The 20,462-nt window shown below is 42.4% G+C and overlaps 1 protein-coding gene across 26 annotated transcripts in view; it reads left to right on the plus strand.

The window, feature by feature from the left end:
- Positions 1-20,462, plus strand: part of MAGI1 (membrane associated guanylate kinase, WW and PDZ domain containing 1) — a 522,735-nt gene that overhangs the window by 373,628 nt on the left and 128,645 nt on the right. For all 26 annotated transcript variants that reach the window (XM_044452072.1, XM_044452077.1, XM_044452084.1 and 23 more), the window contains one exon: positions 9,379-9,498. In XM_044452072.1, coding sequence (XP_044308007.1) covers positions 9,379-9,498 — 120 coding nt within the window. The remainder of the gene's footprint in view (positions 1-9,378; positions 9,499-20,462) is intronic.

The raw sequence follows: 20,462 nt of genomic DNA on the forward strand, positions 1-20,462 counted from the left end.
TCTCAATTTTGAACCAATCAGTGGTTCCGTGTCCAGTTCTCACTGTTGCTTCTTGACCCGCATATAGGTTTCTCAAGGGACAAATAAGATGGTCTGGTACTACCATCTCTTTAAGAACTTGCCACAATTTGTTGTGATCCACACAATCAAAGGCTTTAGCATAGTCAATGAAGCAGAAGTAGATGTTTTTCTGGAACTCCCTAGCTTTCTCCATGATCCAGCGTTATGTTGTCAATTTGATCTCTAGTTCCTCTGCCTCTTCGAAATCCTGCCTGTACTTCTGGTAGTTCTCGGTCCACATGCTGCTGGAGCCTAGCTTGTAGGATTTTGAGCATCACTTTGCTAGCATGTGAAATGAGTGCAATGGTGCGGTAGTTTGAACACTCTTTGGCATTGCCCTTCTTTGGGATCGGAATGTAAACTGACCTTTTCCAATCCTGTGGCCACTGTTGAGTTTTCCAAATTTGCTGGCATATTGAGTGTAGCACTTTTACTGCATCGTCTTTTAGAATTTTGAATAGCTCAGCTGGAATGCTATCGCCTCCACTAGCTTTGTTGTTGCTCAGACTTCCTAAGGCCCATTTGACTTCACATTCCAGGATGTCTGGCTCGAGGTCAGTGACCACCCCATCGTGGTTATCAGGAATGTTAAGCTCTTTCAAGTATAGTTCCTCTGTTTAATCTTACCACCTCTTCTTAATCTCTTCTGCCTCTGTTAGGTCCCTCCCATTTTGGTCCTTTATCATGCTCATCTTTGCATGAAAAGTTCCTTTCATATCTCCAGTTTTCTGGAAGAGATCTCTGGTCCTCCCTATTCTATTGTTTTCTTCTGTTTCTTTGCACTGTTGAGTTAAGAAGGCATTCTTATCTCTTCTAGCTATTTTCTGGAATTCTGCATTCAATTGGGTGTATCTTTCTCTTTCTCCCTTGCCTCTCGCTTCCCTTCTTTCCTCAGCTATTTGTAAAGCTTCCTCAGACAGCCATTTTGCTTTCTTGCACTTCTTTTTCTTTGGGATGGTTTTAGTTTCTACCTCTTGTACAATGTTGCGAACGTCCGTCCATAGTTCTTCAGGCACTCTTGTCTATCAGATCTAATTCCTTAAATCTGTTTGTCACCTCTACTGTATAATCATCAGGTATATGATTTAGGTCATACCTGAGTGGCCTAGTGCTTTTCCCTACTTTCTTCAATTTAAGCCTAAATTTTGCAACATGATCTGAGCCACAGTCAAGTCCTGGTCTAGTTTTTACTGATTGTATAGAGCTTCTCCATCTTTGGCTGCAGAACACATAATCAATCTGATTTCTGTGTTGACTGTCTGGTGATGTCCATGTGTAGAGTCGTCTTTTGGGTTGTTGGAAAAGAGTGTTTGCTATGACCATTTTATTCTCTTGACAAAATTCTACCAGTTTGTGCCCTGCTTTATTTTGTACTCCAAGGCCAAACTTGCCTGTTATTCCAGTTATCTTTTGGCTTCCTACTTTAGCATTCAATCCACCACCCAAATGCTAAAAGCTTCCCTTTCAGCAAGCCCCCTCTCACATATATGTTCTGAAATTTGGCAAGCTTTAGTTGATCAGCTGTCTGCAAATTTCCAGGTCTGTCAAAAATTCATAGTCATTTGATCCATGTAAGACAACTGAGCATTGGATTTTCTGAAGCAAGGCTCTCGTTAAGACCTAAGACAAAGTGGAACTGAAGGAGACAAAGCAGACTCAGTCTACTTTCTGAAATGGGGTCCAAAGCAAATCTAGTCTTTGGTGCACAGCCTAATAAATATACCATATCTTTATCTGTTTGCTCTTTGCCTTCTTGTCCTGGAGTGCACTGCTGATGTGGGATGTTCTGTAGCAGTAAGTAACCAGTTTTTCACATTGTGCTTTGAAAACCTGCTCTGTAGTCAGGTTGCTCAACTTTTAGGGAAATTAGGTGACTTGCAAAGAGCCAAGCTGGCAGTAGCTTACATTGTAGTGTGGACATTGTTCAGACAGCAAGTGCCTTTGGAGGGTGAATTGCCTTAGAGCAACAGCTGTTCCTCTTTTTTTCACTCACAGCCCCAGCCAGGAACAGAAGACTCCCATCCCGAGACAGCAGCTGTTCCTCTTTATTTGCACACTGGGTTGTAGAGAAAAGGGGGCATTTACAGGCTCTCCTTCCCACCTGCAGCAAAAGCAGTGAGCGGATGCAGGGGAGAAGCATCCTGGTTCATCAGCCGCTCCCACTGTTTCCACTACGGCTGTTAGGATTGAGCTCTTCCTTCTCTTTATTGGAGAATGGATCCATTTCTATTCCTGTTTAATTCAGTGGCTGCTGAAATTTAGAAAGAAGGACAAGAAGGATCAAGCTTTACATTATTTATAGCTTAATATTTATCTGGGGCGTATTTATGTGTGTGTGTTTATGTGTAACTTTAGTGTAAATGCATTGATTTGGGTCTAGTGGAGATGTTTATTTTTAATTTCTGCACGCTTGGGTAGAAGATGCTTTGGGAAGGAAACCATGGTAGTGGAGAAGAATTAATTTTCCTCTTCTGGTGCATGGTGGCCCCAGTGTAGATTGAGGTTGTGCAGAATTTTTATTTTAAATAATAAGCCTCAGCAACACACTGCATAATCATCAGAGCTTGTATTTCTTCTATTTGAAGAAAGGAACATACTACTTGGAGTCAGGATGTATAGGAATACACACCCATTCATTTACTTTTCCACTGTCCAAGGGATGATTTTCTTTGCCATTTTCCTCCATGTGTGACAATTTCTATAGAATGAACTCTCCTTGAAGAAAGTTCATTTCTAGTGGGCTAATTAGTAACAAATATAATAACCATTATATCATGGTTATGGACAAAATAATCAGAAATTATTATAGCATGTAGCTCAACTTCCAGTCTTCTATGCTTTCCCTCCCATTCCTGTATGATGAATGCTTTTATTAGATACTGGGTTGTCTTATGGCTATTTTCAAAAAGGAAAACATTTCTCATTCGTTGTTGTATGTCTATTGCAATATTTATCCCCCTGTAAATACCTCAAGGGACTGCAGGTGGCGCAGTGGTTTAAACCGCTGTGCTGCTGGGCTGGTTGATCGAAAGGTTGCCAGTTCAAATCTGCACAACGGGGAGAGTTCCCGTTGCTCCGTCTCAGCTCCTGCCAGCCTTGCAGTTCAAAAGCGTGCAAATGCAAGTAGATAAAAAGGTACAATTTCGGTGGGCAGGTAAAAGCGTTCTGTGAACTTCGGTGTTTAGTCATGCCGGCCACATGACCACGGACACTGTCTGCGGACAAACGCTAGCTCCCTCGGCCAGGAAACGGAGCAACGGGGAGAGTTCCCGTTGCTCCGTCTCAGCTCCTGCCAGCCTTGCAGTTCAAAAGCGTGCAAATGCAAGTAGATAAAAAGGTACAATTTCGGTGGGCAGGTAAAAGCGTTCTGTGAACTTCGGTGTTTAGTCATGCCGGCCACATGACCACGGACACTGTCTGCGGACAAACGCTAGCTCCCTCGGCCAGGAAACGGAGATGAGCACCACCCCCTAGTGTCAGGCATGACTGGATGTAATGTCAAGGGGAAACCTTTACCTTTACTTTACCTTAAGTACCTCAAAGGCTGTCACAAAAGGAAGGTCAAGATTTCTTCCAATGGCTGCCAGAGTGTAGGACATGGAATAATCAATTCAAGTTGTGACAACCAAGATTCAGGCTAGATATCAGGAAAAAAATTCCCCACTATCAGAGCAGTACAACAGTGGAACCAGTTACCTAGAGAGGTTGTGGGCTCTCCCACTCTAGAGACATTCAAAAATAACTGGACAGCCATCTGAGTGGGATGATGTAAATTGGTGTCTTGCAACAGCAGGGGGTTGGACCCAATGGCCTTCATGGCCCTTTCCAACTCTACTATTCTATGAGATATTTCAGCCAGGTAAAAAAGCAGGTTATGTATACTGTTGACAGTGAAAGAGTTTTGTGTTATACTATTGCCACCGGGTATATTTTTTTCAGGCTTATGTCACAATTTACTGGAATATTTCTAATCATGTGTCCCAGATAATTAGTTTGTCTTCATGCTTGGCCACTAATCAGGTTGTATTTTCTAGAGATGGAGCAGGTTGTCTCTATCTGTTCTGTTCTCTTGTTGCCATCAACTATTTGCAGAGCTCTCTCTGCCTGCCATTTAACTGTTATTTAGGTGACTGCTGCAGAAGAGGTGAAACAGTTTCAGATGTCAAGGCAGGAAGAGCATGACCTTTAAATGAATTGTCCCCAGAGTTGTTGAAGATTTTAAGAACAGCAAGAATGCTACTTGATTTTTAGTTCACAAGTGCAGATTGGGAAGAAGGACCCTTGCTGATGTTTCCAGTTAGAATCAGTAACGTAGTTCCATTCTTTCTAACAGGACCTTCATCAAGCTGGTATCCTTCAAAATCCCTAATTCCCTGGATCTGTTCTAAGCAGAATTATACCCCCACCAAAAATAATATCTATAACATTTAGCTTTATACTCATAAGTTTATGTATGATAGTAAGATTCCTTCAGAGAAAGTAGACAACATATTGCTTAGTGTTTGTTTACCCAGGTTGAGAATGCAAACATGCTAACTGTGGAACTGTTGTAAGAGCGAAAGTTGCTGGGTATATTTTTAGGGGGCTCTCATTTGTGCTTGTATGATTGGCCTTTCCAAAGCATTCTTGCTAGTAACCCCCTCGCCCAACACACATGCACATATATTCCCTCATGCCTGTATTATTCCTGGCAGCTATCCCACTTTTAATTTAATTTAATAATTTAATGTGAAAGTGTTGTCGTAAGCAACTTTCCCAACCTGGCACATTTCAGAATTGCTAGACAAGGCCCTCCAGTGGCCATGCCCTCAAAGTGGTAGATTAACAAATCTAGAGGAAACCAGGAAAGCTGCCATGGAAGGTCTTTTACATTGTTCCCATGTAAATCCCATGCAACGATTCACCTGCTTCTATAATTAGTCTATAAGAAATAACATAAAGATTATAGTTGTAACAGCAGGAAAAGCTGATGGCCAGAAATGACTAATCAGTTCAGAAAACAAGGCCAAGAAATTATCTTCCATGTATTTCCTTGTCTGAAGATTGCATTGAAATTTACTTGGCTTATTTTGGTTGATTTATTAGGATTCAACTGAATTGTTTATACCATTTGTGGTTGCTAAGTTTTCATAACGAGGACTCCATAGTATGTTCAAAGGTTGCTGATTAAGACTTCAGGCTAAGATGACTTTATGGAGAATTCAATTCTGGTCAAATGGATTGTAGCCAAACTCAGTTCTGTCTGATTCATAAATAACATGAAAATGTCTGATGAAATAATTGAGCGAATATGGAACTCTAGGCACACATGATGCCTCCTGCTAGTATCATCACCCAGCCAACCTCCAACATGAATGATTCTTCCCTGTTACTCAACTTAATATTAGTTGCTAATGCTAACAGGAAATACAAAAAATTCCAGATAGGACGGCACCCTAGAGGCACAGGCACCCAAGAGGCCTTGGCTACAGATATAAATCTAGGCAAATTTTAACCATATGTAGGAGCCATGGCTTTCTAAATAAAACCTCTTCTAAAACATCTATTTTATTATTTGCAGCCATAGTGGATCGTCAGTTTATCTATGTTGTAAACCGTCCAGAGATGCAAGTAATTGGACGGCATACACATTCTATAAATAAATAAATAAATAAATATGAATCACATTAAGTCTAATTTGCACTTCCAGCCACGTAAGCTCTTCTCTGAGGTATGTGCAGCTGCAGGAACTTGATATGAAAGAGTTAAATATGGCAGGACTGTGCACATATTTTCTGGCCAGGAAGCAGGGAATTACTTCATTGGCCAGATCCAGATTGTGCTTTGTATACATTTACTTGGAATTATCTTTCATATTGTGGCCAGTATGAATCAGCTTCTAAATTACTCATAGGAGTTTAATTAATTTGGCTTATTGGTATTCTTATTCTTCTTCTTATCTTGCATTTATATCCTAGCTCTTTACTTTGTGTGAGTAATCCAGGGAGGCTCCATTTTATCCTTACAACAACCCTGCACAATAAGTTAGTCTGAGAGTGATTGACCGTAGTTGTCCAGTGAGCTTCGTTGCCAAGTGCAAACCATCACCCAAATCTCCCAGATCCACTACAACACATTGGTTTAGCCATATAAATTGGAGACTTCTAGACTAGTTTAGAAAAAGCAGGCCTACTTTGGATTTTGACATTCAGTAAAAAATGTTCTCCCTTCATCTTTCCCATTGTATGCTGACTTTGGAGCAAAGATCCTGACTTGTATGAATACTGAGTTCCCTGTTACATTTAAGCTAAGTAACTCTGGCTTAGTCTCAGTTACCAAACCAGAAGAACAAACATCTGTAATTGTTTTCTACTTTTAGTATCCAAACCCGAAACTACTTCCTGAAGAATGTTTTTATGTTTTAATTGTGGTGCAATATCAGATAGTGTTCAATAATATAATCAGATAATAAAGGTAACTGAGGTGACTGAATTGTCTATATTTATTAAGCTATTAATTTATTATTAAATTTATATACCGCTTTTTCTTACAAGAAACTCAAAGCAGCTTACATCATTTTCATCTTCACTCATCCCAAAAGTTGAGTTTTTTAAATCTCTGTATGATGAACTGTATGCATTTTTGCACATATTTCTCTCAATACATGCATTTTTGTACACATTGTTGTCTAATATACAGAATTTGTAGGCAATTTTTCTAATATAACAATTTGAACATTATTTTCACTAATAAATGATGTTTACTGTACTTTATGCAATGATGTTTACTGTACTTTTACTGTATGCAATATAGCATAAATTGCTGTTTTTGAGAGCTCTTTACAAAATTTAGAGAAGTGTAATGTCAAAGGATTGCAGAATTGTAATTGAAATTCTGGTTTGAAAGTACAGGTTTAACTAACTGTATGATTGTATACAGTCAGTTAATAATGTTTAAGACATTAGAAATTTGTTACTAGGGAGCTATAATGCTGTCTGTGTGTGTATTCAGATCTTGCCCTTTCAGGAACTCAGCAGAGAAGCGGGGTGCTTATTAGTAAAGTGAAGAACTAGAAAAATGCACTTGGATTTGGTTTGGCTTGTTCTGTTGTCTCCTCTTAAATAATATTGTACAGGAAAAACCTCCTGGGTTGGTTGTAAGTGTGGTTTGCCTCATTGTGTACATCCCAGATGGTTCATAAAAACCCTTTGAAATGCCATCTGTCAGGCGTGTGTCCAGCCAGCAGCTTGTCATTCCACTACAAGAAAGGAGGGTGTTGGGATTTCTTTCCCCTTTGTTTTCTTCACTCCTTTTTGAATTGCACTGGGGAACATTTGCTTAGATGTAGTGACACTGAGAGTTATCATTGCACTGCTTGGTAATGTTGACTGTGATTGCATGTAACCCTGTGGATCCCACAGAATGAGAGGCGCAGTGTCAGTGGGAATTGCATCTTAAGATACACTTTAAATTTCTATCTTTATGTGGTCAGCATCACAAAGTTGCAAGGCTGTTCTGAATGTGCTTGTGTTCAGAGCACAAGTAAAACCAGATGAAATGAGATGGGTCAACGTAAGTGTCAAGGAATAAATTAACATCCTAGGCAACTCTTTGTTCTCAGAGCATCATACATAAGCAGTGGGCTAACTTGTGCATGTAAGAACAAACACAGTTTGACACAAATTTGTTTGCTTTTTCTTTGAGCACTCATTACTAAAGTAGAACATGCAAGGTTCACAACACTACATTTTCTGTCTCAGTCATTTGGAAATTATTTTCTTCTTCTGTGTAATGTATCCACATTCACACTCTGTCAGCTCCCTAGTCAAAGTACAACTCTTAATTACTGATTTCAGTCGAAGATTAAAGTTAACCACGAGTAAATCTCCCATTGAAAGCAATGGGGTGTATAACTCTGCCTTGATTGTATCTAATTTTTTTCTGAATGTATAATTCATTCAGGATGGATTAGCTGACAACCCCCATGTTGAATAACAAGGGGGAACACTGACATGAAACAAATAGCACTTTTCAAACATATTAGAAAATTTATCTTGCAATTTTGACTGATGTGAGGATGCAATACAAATAGGGGTGGGAGGGAATGATCAAATGCTAGCCATTGTCATAAAAGTACAGGTGAAAAATGTGGGAGTGCATATTTATATATTTCATGGAAGTGTTGGCTTGTAGAAGAAAGCTTTGCGAAATTAAATAAAGCAGAAGTAATCCTAGATTCCCCTGTATAAATTGACGGAGAGGCTTTGAGATTGGTGAAAGTGTGCATGTATTCTCTATAGAGGCCAACTAGAGAAAGATTTTCATTTCTATGTATCTCACAAGTCTATGCATCAGAGAGCCTTAGATACAGGGATGCAAGTGTCAGGCTTTCATGGAGGATAAAGCTATCTGTGGTTAGTAGACAGGATGGCCGAATGTTGCTTCTCATATCAGCAACAGTACCTCTTCCTACATCACTTAAAGGGAAGGACGCGCAGGAGCATGCTAGTGCAGTCATATATTGCTTCTGCACTTCCCAGAGGCATTTGGTTGGCCACTGGGAAAGCAGAAAGTGGACAAGTTAGGCCTTTGCTGTGATCCAGCACAGTTGTTAAGGTGGCATCCCACTGCAGAACTTCAGCTTCACTGCTGCCTAAGGGTAGTAGCCAGTTCCATTTATGACATTGACATGGCCCTTTAGTACAACATACAAGAGTATATATTGGAGTGATTGGATTTTTATGCCATTCTATGGATGGAGCAGCAGTATTAACCACTGCCCAATGGATGGAGTGAAACAAAGAACTGCAGGCGTTTATAGAAGAGTCCTTGCAGAATCACAAAGTCCTTGCAGCAACAGATTAGGATAGCATTTCTGGTAGTGCCATTAAGAGTACCCTCAGTATTGGCCCTCTCTGATAATAACCCAAATTGTCAGAGAAGAGAGGTCTTGGTATGTGAAACGGTACTGAGACAAAGCCATCTAATCTGTTGTGGCTAAAAACAAATCATAAACTTGTGACATGTTAAACACCAATTTATCCTGGTTTATGCTGCCATGTAATCTGGTAAGTGTATTAGTCTTTAAGGTGCATCAAGGTGCTTTCCTTATTTTTGCTTTGAATGGTGGTGGTTATAGATGCAAGGAATACCAAGCCTCAAATTGGGATGCAGCTTTATTTTGACTGTTCTTCACTACATGACATCTGTTCCCAGAAGATTCTCCAGCAGCTTTGGCACCATTCTTTCTATTGGCAGTGTCATACTATGTTATTTGTTTCATGCTGCTACTGCTATGTGAACACTTATGTTTGTTTTGCCTTGTTTTTTCTTATCTAGGCACAACACGTCCTCCACGAGAAGGAGAAGTGCCTGGTGTGGACTATAACTTTCTGACTGTACAGGAGTTTCTTGAGCTTGAAAAAAGTGGCACACTTCTTGAAGTAGGAACATATGAAGGTATGTGATGAGAGATTGCAGTGAGGCACATCATGGTGAAGAAGGCTTGCAGAAATATCTGGAAATCCTCTTGAGTAACTTTGGCTTTCACTGTTAAGTAACTAACCATCTTTGCTAGTAACACCATTTCCACCCCAACTCCACAGTGAAGCATGTTTAAAAGGCAGGAGTATCCATGGAAATGTTGAAGTTCTATTTTTCATCTTTAATTCCAGCATGTGCTACAGATAATGATTGCTTGGTGCATTCTCTGTTTATTTAGCTTGGATTGCCCAAGTGTATCAGTCAGTTTGGAGATAGCTGGTTTCTTAATGGCACTACAAGTCAAACAACTCGGGGTTGGATTCTTACTAATATGTCTAGGTGGGTGCTCGAGTACAGGATTATCCGTACTATTTATTATTGGATTGTGGCTACTGTTTTTCTTCTGTGGATTCCTCCTTCCCCTAGATTAGACAGGTGATGAGATCTGTTGCTGTCCTTGCCCTCTTCTATGAATATGCCTGCCGGCTGTGTGTCTTGCTATTTTCATAGAGCTCCGCTATGATGATACAGTATGTGAAAGGAAAAAGCAGGTATCTTGTTGAAGAGGTTGCAGATATTGTAAGGGGCCGAGCAGTACATTCCAAAACATCTGGAGGGTGGCAGGCTGAAGAAGGCTGCGTTAGATCACTGAGATTTGGTGACTGCAGAATATTTTCTTTCATGTACATTTTCTCACCTACAGTTATGGTGAAAGTAGCAAACCCCAACTCACAAAATGTCCCGATCTGGCATGTGAGGGCGTGACGAAGGATCTGTCCTTCTCTGATGACTTTCTCCTTGACCCCATCTTGTTGGAAAAGGTCAAATTCAAGAGAAGCCAGTTCTATTGGGCGATGCTGCCTCAAATCATGTGGTGCAGTTGTGTAGGCTTCTTTCACTTCTTCCGTCAGGACAAGGTCAAGAAGGGCAGCCTCAGTTGCTTCTAAATCAACTGAGCAGATAATCACAGAATGATCAAATTATAGACTCATAGAATTGTAGAGCTGGAAGGGACCAGAAGTTAAACATCCTTCTCATCAGTCACCAGTATGCCCAGCTAACTGTGAAACAACGGAGGCAGTTGGGCAGTGCTAGTTTCCTATAGTCCCCTCTTCAGTGTTTCTAAGCAGTTTCCCAGTCAACTGAACAAGCACTAGTGGGATAGTGGGGAGAAGAGACTGTATTGTTTATGAGTGAGAAAGTGCAGCACATTCTCTGTGGTTTTGCTGTTTTCCAGTCTGCCAAAAGGCAAGGCTGGAAAGGTTGCAGGATGGTCAGTTTATCTGCATGCATATGTATGCCTGCTGGATATGTGCATATGAAAGAAGGAGAAACCGCTTTGGCTTTAGCCCAACCAACATTCAGTCCTTGAGAGTCTAGCACAAGAAAATGTAGCCCTCAAACTGAACAAGGTTCGCTGCCCTGATATGTAGTGTTGGGTTTTCATGTCTTCTTAAAGTATGCCTATATGCCTAAATGCAGTGTAATAATAAATTTATACAGATACTTGGTAAAAGAAGCTTTGTGTACTGGAATTGTGATAGTGTTGTTTAAAAACTAAAAGAGTGCAATATGTGTTTGGAATTCTTATGCTTTTTCTGGTCATAATAATTAGGGACTGGGTAAGTAGTGATTGGGGTTCTACAGGAGTCCACTGGGTGAAGAATTTTCATTCTCCATCCAAACAGCATCTTTATTCCAAGGCAATACCTGTTTTGGAAGGCTTGTCCTCCACTTCTCACACCTGAGTAATTAAACTGCATGTTGATCTCCTGCACTTATATTCCCCTGCATAATAAAGTGCTGCCCTGTATTCTTTGTTTTAATAAAGTGGCATTACACTGTATGTGAAAAGCTAGTTTTTGTCACTTAAGCCTCCCCTCCACACAGTTGCCAGCTTACCTTGCCATGTTGCCCAGCAAAGCAGGGTGAGCACCTTGCAGACCTCTCTTTGGTGTTTCTGAGCAGCTTCCATTCATCAGAGCAAGCTGGGTGGTGGAATTGTGAGGCAAAATATGTGTATCTTGTTCTCTTATGAGAACTGTTGGGATATGTGGACTTTCCACTGCAGTAAAATTACTTTGGATTTCACTTATACTTACGGTTTAGTAAGCTAACTGTACCTGAGATTGCGAAACTGACAAGGGATCCTAGGGAGGGAGCTTGCCTTCTTTTATTAATTATAATTTGCTTTATACATTTGAGTCATTTCAAGCAATTTGATATCTCTGTGTTAGGCTTGATGCATCTTCACTCACACTGTGGAACATGACCACAATGGTTGTGGTCCATGTAGTCTTCTGAGCCACAAGAAGATGTGGGACACTTAATAGCTCCCTGGGACCACTTTGCACAACACTTTGTAGGTAATGCCAATCTATCTATGCTAACTTGAATGCCATAGTTGGTAGAGGTCTGGTAGATATAATTCTGGCTCCTGTTTGTCCAGTTTCAATGGACATCCTTAAACTGTGCGTCCTGCAGACATGGACGAGTTACTTGGAGAACTTGCTTTTTGTGCCCACACCCTTTCTGGTTTATAAAAGCAGTCAGTAAGAACAGCTGAGTCAATAAGAGCAGTGATGAACCTTCAGCCCCACTGTGTTGGATAATCTCCGATATTCTATTCTTGGGCAAGGTACTGGAGCATATGGTGGCTTCTCAGCTGGATGGCTTTCTGGATAAGATAGATTACCTAGATCCACTTCAACCAGGCTTCAAGCCTGATTATGGGACAGAGACTGCTTTGGTTACCTTGGTGGACAATCTGTGCTGGGAACTTGACAGGAGTAGTATATCATCCTTAGTTCTGCAGGACCTCTCAATAACTTTGCATACTATCAAAATGGTATCGTTCTGGGGCATCTGTCTGACATGGGATTTTGAGGGTTTAGGGTTATATGGTGGCTTTGGTCCTTCTTGGAGGGATAGTCTCAGAAGGTAATGCTGCGAGATACCTATTCAATGCCATGACCATCATTGTGGTGTGATTCAGGGTTCTGCCTCATCTGCAATGCAGATGAAACGTCTGGGAGACTTTGTCTGGAGTTTTAGGGTTTGGTAACACCGGTATATTAAAGGCACCCAGCTCTTTCTCTCTTTCAATCTAAATCAGAGGAAGTTGTTCTGGCAGTTTGGTGGGTGATGCTGGTAGTGGACTAAATGAGGGGAAACAAATTGAAGCTTAATGGAGACAAGAGAGATGCTGCTGATCAGTCAAAAGGTCAATCAAGGAATAGGTATCTGTTCAACTTGTGCTGGGTGGAGTTAGACTCACTTGATTATTAAGTTTGGCAGTTTGGCAGTACTCTTGTACACAGCCATGAACTCTCAGGTCTCAGCAGCAGTCCACTGTGTGTTTGGAAGCTAATGCACCAGCTGCCCCCATTTCAGAGATGCCTGATATGGCCACTGTCATTCATGCTTTGGGTTACATCCACTTGGACTAACATGCTCTATGTGGAGCTGATTTTGAAAACTGCTCAGGCATTTCTGCTGGCCCAGAATGCTGTGTCCAGACTGTTGACTGGAGGATGTGACTTCCTTGTAACAGCAGCCTTACTGGCTCCAAGTCTGCTGCCGAGCAGAATTCAGATTGCTGACCTATGAAGCCCTATATAGTTTAGGACCTGGCTACCTGAAAGACTCCTTTATCTCATGTGAGCCTGACTGGTCCTTAAGATCTGGAGAGACCCTGTTTTTGATGCTTCCACCACTGGGTTTTTTTAAACTCGTGGTGGTGGTTGTTTTGTCCTTGTTGATTCTGAATTTGTTTCCAATGCCTTTGGAATTTGACTTTAACATGGTTTAAATTGACTTATAATTTTAGAAAGGTTGAAATTATGATGAATGTAGTGTTGTGATTTTCTCTTGTTAGCTAAAGGTCACTTGTTCTGTCAACCAGAGAAAAGGGGCTATTATGATTGTGTGACATTAGGATGCTGGAATGTATTCATCATGCTAACGTTATTTTGGTAACATTTTAATGAATATTTTTGAACTTAAATCATGTTGGCAGGCACTGCTGGGAATCGTAGTCCAAACCACCTGGAGGATACCTTAAGGATCCTTAGAAAATAAACATTCAGAAAACTCAGGAGGCAGTCCTATACATGTTTAGACAGAAAAGGACTCAAACGTTTCAGTATTCGCCAATCACCCATGTATTTTTGTCCAAAAATTCTGAGATATCCTTAAACACAATCAGTATAGATCTTGGCAGAACATATTGTAAGAAGATCCTAGGGTCAGACCAAGGACCTTTCTAGCCCATCATTCTGTTCTCACAGTGAGTGATTGTATATCTCTGGAAAGACCCAAGCAAACCATGAGGACAGTCTGCTTCACAGAGTTTTTCTGAGGTTAAAGTGGAGAGGAGGAGAACCCTATAAGGCACTGTGGGTTTCTTGGAAGCAGAAAGAAGGGGAAATAAAAATATAATGAGTAAAATGGACCTCTCTCACTCTTATATCGTGACTGGGATTCAAAGCTATATTATCTTGGTAATGAAGGCAGCATACAATCATCCTGACTAGTAGCCATGGACGTTAGATTATAAAAAGTCAAATTTAATCCACTAACTCGCTTTAAGAAAGAATATATAATGATAGCCCTTCAACACCAAACACAAAATCAAAATACCTATTAAAAAATTAGAAACTATATTTGGCTGGAATCAACTGTTACAGGAGACATGACTGGAGCTTTTCCCATTCTTGCTCCCTTTAGTAGGCTCTCTGTTGCAGAGGGCAGGAAGACTATTGTGTGAAGATGTCACATGGTACAGTTTCTCACCTTTTCTTCTGCACATGGTTTGTGAGCACAGCATTTCCAAGACTGCTTTCTCCATATGGGCTTGCCCAAACCTGGCCTTCTCCATCGGAAGCCCAGTTATGCAGGCCAGTCCCCCCCCCCCCATATGGGAGCAACTACACAAAAGGCCTTTTGTGCAGCAGCACGTCAGAGTTAGAATTCCCTTACCAGAGAGCCTCTGCTCGCCAACCCTTTGTTGTCCTTGAGATGCCTAGTAAAGAACAATGTTCTGCTTACTTCTCCTTCGTGGTCTCGGTGCGTACACAAATGGCCTTAACACAAGGCCTGGATTGGAGAAAACTTGCACAGCTCGGCATCATGGGTGAGTGGGTGCTCAGCCCCGCTCCTGGCCAGGGCAAAGTAAAGGTGGGGGGACTCCCACCCAGTCCCTCAGTTTTAATTCGACCACGCTTAAGTCGCTTCACTGCTCAGACCTTCTGCTCGCTTACCTGCTCGCCATTTTTTTCTGTCTCATATATTTATTATATATATTCCTATATATCTTCTTGGCTCCACTCTATTATTATTTATTATTTAAAACATCTGTATGTATGCCATCCTTTACAACAATCATCTCAGGACAGCTTGCAGCGAATAAAAACAATAAAACAGTACAGTAAAATAATATATAACCAGAAAATTAAAGCGACTGTTATTAAAATTACTAAACTTTAAAATAACATTTAAATAAAAAGCCACTACCACTGCCTCTCTCCCTTCTCCTCACCTTCCTCTCCTTTTCGGAGAAACAAGGCCGTGCACTCTGCATGCACTCCATTTTGTCCCAGATGGCCAACCCAGCTTCTTGCCAGTGCTCCTGCTGTGCAATTTGGCTACCCTCTGGCTCAGCGAGCGGCACATCATCAAGACTTGCTCCCACTGCCAAGCGTTTAAAAAGCAAATGCACAGGCAGGGCTACCGGCCTCCAGTTGGCAATTTGGCAAAGAACCCTCACAGCCGTTGACCCTTTGGAGGCTGGGAAACCTCCTGCCGAGGGAACATCAAAGAGAACCTCAAGGAAAAGACCCACTTCGCCAGGAGAGGGGCCTTTGCCTCCATCGACATCCACCCAGATTATAGGCACTTGCTACACTTCCAGATAGATGAGGAAGCCTTCCTTTTCTCTGTCCGCCCCTTCGGCCCAGCCAACCCCCCCCCCCCCCGGCCACATATTCACCAAGTACATGATGGTGGTCTGTGCCCACCTTAGGGTCCAGGGTGTCCAGACATTCCCAACAGTTTTCAGTACCTTTGTTCCCCCTTAACAACGTAAGGGAAATGCATGTTGCTGTCTTTGGACAAGCATTTCTGCAAAATTGTTCTGCATAATACAGCATGTAAATCACAATAAGTATACCTTAATTTTCCCCCTCAAATATTTCAGTTCAAATATTTGTGGTATACTGAAGCCAAAATAGCAGCAGCAGCTACTTTTAAAACGCCTGTTGTTTATTAAATACAAGTGAATCAACATGTTAAATTAGATCTCTCTAGGGCAGGAGTGGGCAACTTGTGCCTTTCCAGAAATTCTAGCCTATGGCTTCTGTCAGCATCAGCCGGCCTAGCCAATGGGGCAGGGACTATGAAGCCAACAGATGACTGCACATTGCTTTCCACCTCTTTGTCTTTCATATGTACCCTGTTTAGGCATTCAGATACTGGGTTCCTGAGGAGAGGAGCCTAATAGCTGTGCCTTTTCCAGCATCACCCTTTCTCTACCTGTGGAGAGTGACTTGGCAAAGAGGAGGCTTTGTGAGGGGAGTGCTAGGCCAAACCATGGAGGGTCACAGCTATCTCTTGCTGTAGGACATCAGATTATTTTGTAATAGAACATGAAAATGAACCTATGGAATTAACCTCATTTTCATTGCAAAAGTGTCTAGTGTGGCTGAATATTTCCCTTTACAAATGCCCCTATGGAAATTAATCTAATTTGCATTGTAAAATATAGCCCCATTTAGGCCTTCTAAATCAGAACAATGCAAACACTTGGTAAGAGGGAGTTCTCTAGACCTGCCCCTCTCCCTCATTTTTTTCCACACATGGAAAATAACAGACTGAAGAGGAATATCCCATTCTGAACTGCAGGGAAAACCTCCCTTGAGACAGACAATTCTCTTCTTCACAAAGCCACCCTGTCCTTATAAGAGGGTGACCAACATGATGATGGAGGGGGAGGAGCTAGCATGTTCCCCCTTCTCAAGTGTCGATTTTACCCAGTGTCTGAACACCTGAATAGGACTCATGTGAAAGCCAAATGAGGTAAAAAATAATGTGCAATTGCATATTTTAATAATTTTATTTTAATAATTTTACAGCTTTTAAACATGATTATTATTTAAACTATTTCTATTCCAGTTGATACTCTGGGATCTCTAAGCAGGTTACATTTAAAATGTAGAAATGTGATATACAAATCAGTGTTAATACATTATACACTAATAATAAGTGCATTAACAATATTATAAGAACATTGTAATTACAAGTCATGAAATGCCTGACTTAAAGACCATCAAAATGAAGAGTTAGACATTAACTATCACTCCCCAGTACTTGAGGCAGAGCTTGCAAGTTCTTCATCGTGGTCTCTGTGCATCGCACTTGTGGGAATTGCGCAAGGCCTGGATTGCAGAGAAACTTCCAAAGCTAAACCTCATGGAGTAGGTGGGAGCCCCCCCCCCAACTTAGCCAAGGCCTCACCCACTTCCTCAGTTTCTTTTCAAGCACAAGTCTTGCTGTATCATTTAATTGGTCTAAAGCCTTGCTACTTACCTCTTACTTTTCTTCTCTTGTTCTTTTGTTCACTCCTACCAAGCTAAATAATATTTATTTATCCATCCCTCCTACTATTTTAAAAAGGGCTCTTTCATCCTTTTCTTCTCTCCAGCTATTTGCTTATTCTCCTTCAGCTGCCCACTGCAGCCTAAGGGACACCTTTTTTCCTCCCTTTTGCTTCCCTTTCCTTGAAGAATTCCTTTAGTGGTCGCCAAACCAGCCTTCTGTAGTTACCAGCCACTTGTTACGCCTCAGCGAGGGACATATCTTGGAGACCTGCCCACACTGCCAGGCATTCAAAAAGCAAACGTCTGTGATGGGCAGATCAGCTCAAGTTCACCCTCTGGCAATGAGACCTCCATGTGGCCAACTCGAAGCCAGCGGCCAAGGGACCTACCGACCTTCTGGCAGATGAGTCCCCATGGCCTCTGAAACAGTACCACAAGAGGAAGCACAAGGAGAAGCCACAGGCTCCTGACGTTGAGAGGAAGCAATGCCCCTCTCTGCCCCCCTTCTTCTGCCGCCTGTCCGCCAACCCTAGACTCCCTCATTGCCCCAGAGGTGGACCCCACTCAGGTCAGGGAACTGCCTCCCACCTATGCCTCACTGCCTCCACTGTCCAGTACTCCCTCAGCTCCCAGGTACCACACCACTGATTTGCCACATGCTTCATCACCTAGCCTGCTCACTCACCCTCAGAAAGGGCCACAGAACTCTGGGGACACTGGAGCTCACCCCGCTTCTCCCCACCAGAATGGGCCCACAACCTACCATGGTCTCTTGCATCCACATACCCCGAGGAGTTCTCTGAGCCCTTGGCAGATAACCACAGGCCTCTCACACCTTTCTGCACACACCATGTGACTGGGAGGCATCTGCCTGATCCAGCAAGGACCTACCTCTGCACCCCAGCCACTCCAGACCTCGAGCTTGTATCTTCTGTCACCGCACTGACCATCACCACGGCTTTGCTGGCCCTGTCTCACCTTGAATGCAGGCAGACTGCAGCCATCATTGCCCCCACTCCCAACTTGATGCTGTGGACCTGTGTTGACTTGCACGTACATGAGACATCCCCCTGGCACCAAGAGTGGTCCAATGCTGCTCGACATTGAACAGCAACCATGTTGGCATCATGAAGCTTCCTCTACAGGGCCTATGTGTGCTCCCATTGACACGAACCCTCCTTTGATGTTGATGCCAGCACAACCACCTGCTCCCAAGGCTGTGCCAGCACCGGCCCTGCTGGCCAACCATCAGACCAGCTAGCAGCTGGGCAGCCTCGCATGCACATGAGACAAACATGCACGCCCACTACTCCCACACCAGATGACCATTTGAGTCTGTGGTGACGACCGACCTCTGCTTCCTGTCCTGGAAGACAGTATTCCTCCGCATAGTAAGCGAACTGGCTGCTTTTTGGGTTGACACCCCATACCTCACCTCCACAAGGACAAGGTGGTTCTCGACCAGCACCTTCCACATGAACCAGGGCATCATACTTCCAGCCTTCTTTATGAGCCCATCCACTCCCCTAGTGGCATCACTTCACCGCCTGGATGTTCGCAGAGCCTTTGCCTTCTGCACATCACACACAGAACAGCTCTGCTGCACAAATCATCTTTTTATCTGCTATGATGAAAAGACCAAGGGGGACATTGTCTCGCCCCAGAGACTCTCCAAGTGGATATCCAGTACCATCTCCCTAGCTTATGAGATAGTGGGGCTCAACCTTCACACACACCCTTGTGTACACTTCATGTGAGCACAGACTAGATCCACCACCTCCCTGGCTGGAATTCCTCTTCACAGCATCTGCAAAGCCACCACATGGTCCACACCATTAACCTTTGTCCAGCACTACTGACTCAGTGTATGTGCAAGGCAGGACTGCACCTTCAGCAGGGCAGTCCTCTCAGCTGCACTGCAGTGATGACAGCCCCTTCATCCATGATAGGTAAGCTTGCTAGTTTCCCACATGTGTAAAGCACAGAGACCACGAAGAAGAAAGGAAGGGTGCTTACCTGCAACTGCCGTTCTTCAAGTGGTCATCTGTGCATTCACGCAACCCACCTTCCACCCCACTGACTGTTGTCAGACAGCCACTACCTACCACATGGGTGGGAATGGACCTCACAGCCTCTGTTTGGTCTCCTGGAGATGTTGCATTCTCCAAGGTAACTGAGGAAGTGGGCAGGACCCCACCCCCCTTCAAGGCCACAGAAGGGGCGGGGGTGCTCCCACTCACTCTGTGATGTTAAGCATTTGAAGTTTCTCTCTGATCCAGCCCTTGATGCACAGATGACCACTTAAAGAACAATAGTTACAGGTAAACAACCTGCCTGTAGCATAGAGTATTTTCATGGGAACATTTTAAAGGCCTTGTTTCTAAAGCTCTGTGTCTGTGGATTTTCTTCAGTGCTTCCCACATAGAAGGTTTTACCTCTGGAACCCTTTGTGCTTCTTTCAGTTAGGTGGTATGTCTAAAGGTTCCTTCTATCCTAACCACCACTTTGATAAAACAAAGCAAAAATAAACACTTTCCTGGTATTCTTAATGTGCCTGAAAGTTTTGTTTGCCCCAAGAAGCAGAATGACATTTAATCTCTTCTCAGCCAAAGCATTACAGGCGATAGTGTCCATGTTGCACACCATGGAAATGGGTGTGCTGTAGTGGTGAAAGGATTAAGCTAGGACACAGGAAGAGTCAGGGTTCAGTGACTATTTCCCAGGTTCACCTATCTCACAGAATTATAAGGATAAAATAGGATGAGAAGAATCACATGTACAACACCTTGAACTCCTTGGCGAAAAGCTGAGGTAAAACATAATTCATACACATAATGGATGATAATGTATTGATTTGCAGTATGTCTGGCAATTCTTTTGCAATTCTTTCAGATTCCCCAGAGACCTTTCAGTGGAAAGAAGTGCTATGGTCTCCTATGTCTTTTTTAATCTGATTCAATCTTGGCTAGAAATAGAATTGCAAACTGCAGTGCAAACTGTACAGCATTTTTTGTCTAGGTTACTCTTGATTGAGGAGGGAAGGGGACTTGCTACTAACATATTTCAAGAACTACTACAATACATTACTAATTAAAGTAATTTTAAAAGTTGAACTTACTACTAAACAGTGGTGGGTTTTTGTCTGGTGAATTCAAAATATACAGTGAAGTGCAAATGCCTTAGCAAACCCAGACTTGACTTGCAGGATGATTATGATGATTAGGCATTGATTGGACATATGTGTAAGTCCTTCTTGTGACTTCCAAACTACTCCTTAAACAATGCAACATTTCTTTGACTCCTCAAACAGTGTAACATTTCTCTCCCCCTGCTTCCCCTCCCTCT

This window comes from Varanus komodoensis, unplaced genomic scaffold, assembly GCF_004798865.1.
Source record: "Varanus komodoensis strain SLA01 unplaced genomic scaffold, ASM479886v1 scaffold6_4, whole genome shotgun sequence".
Classification (NCBI taxonomy): Eukaryota; Metazoa; Chordata; class Lepidosauria; order Squamata; family Varanidae; genus Varanus; species Varanus komodoensis.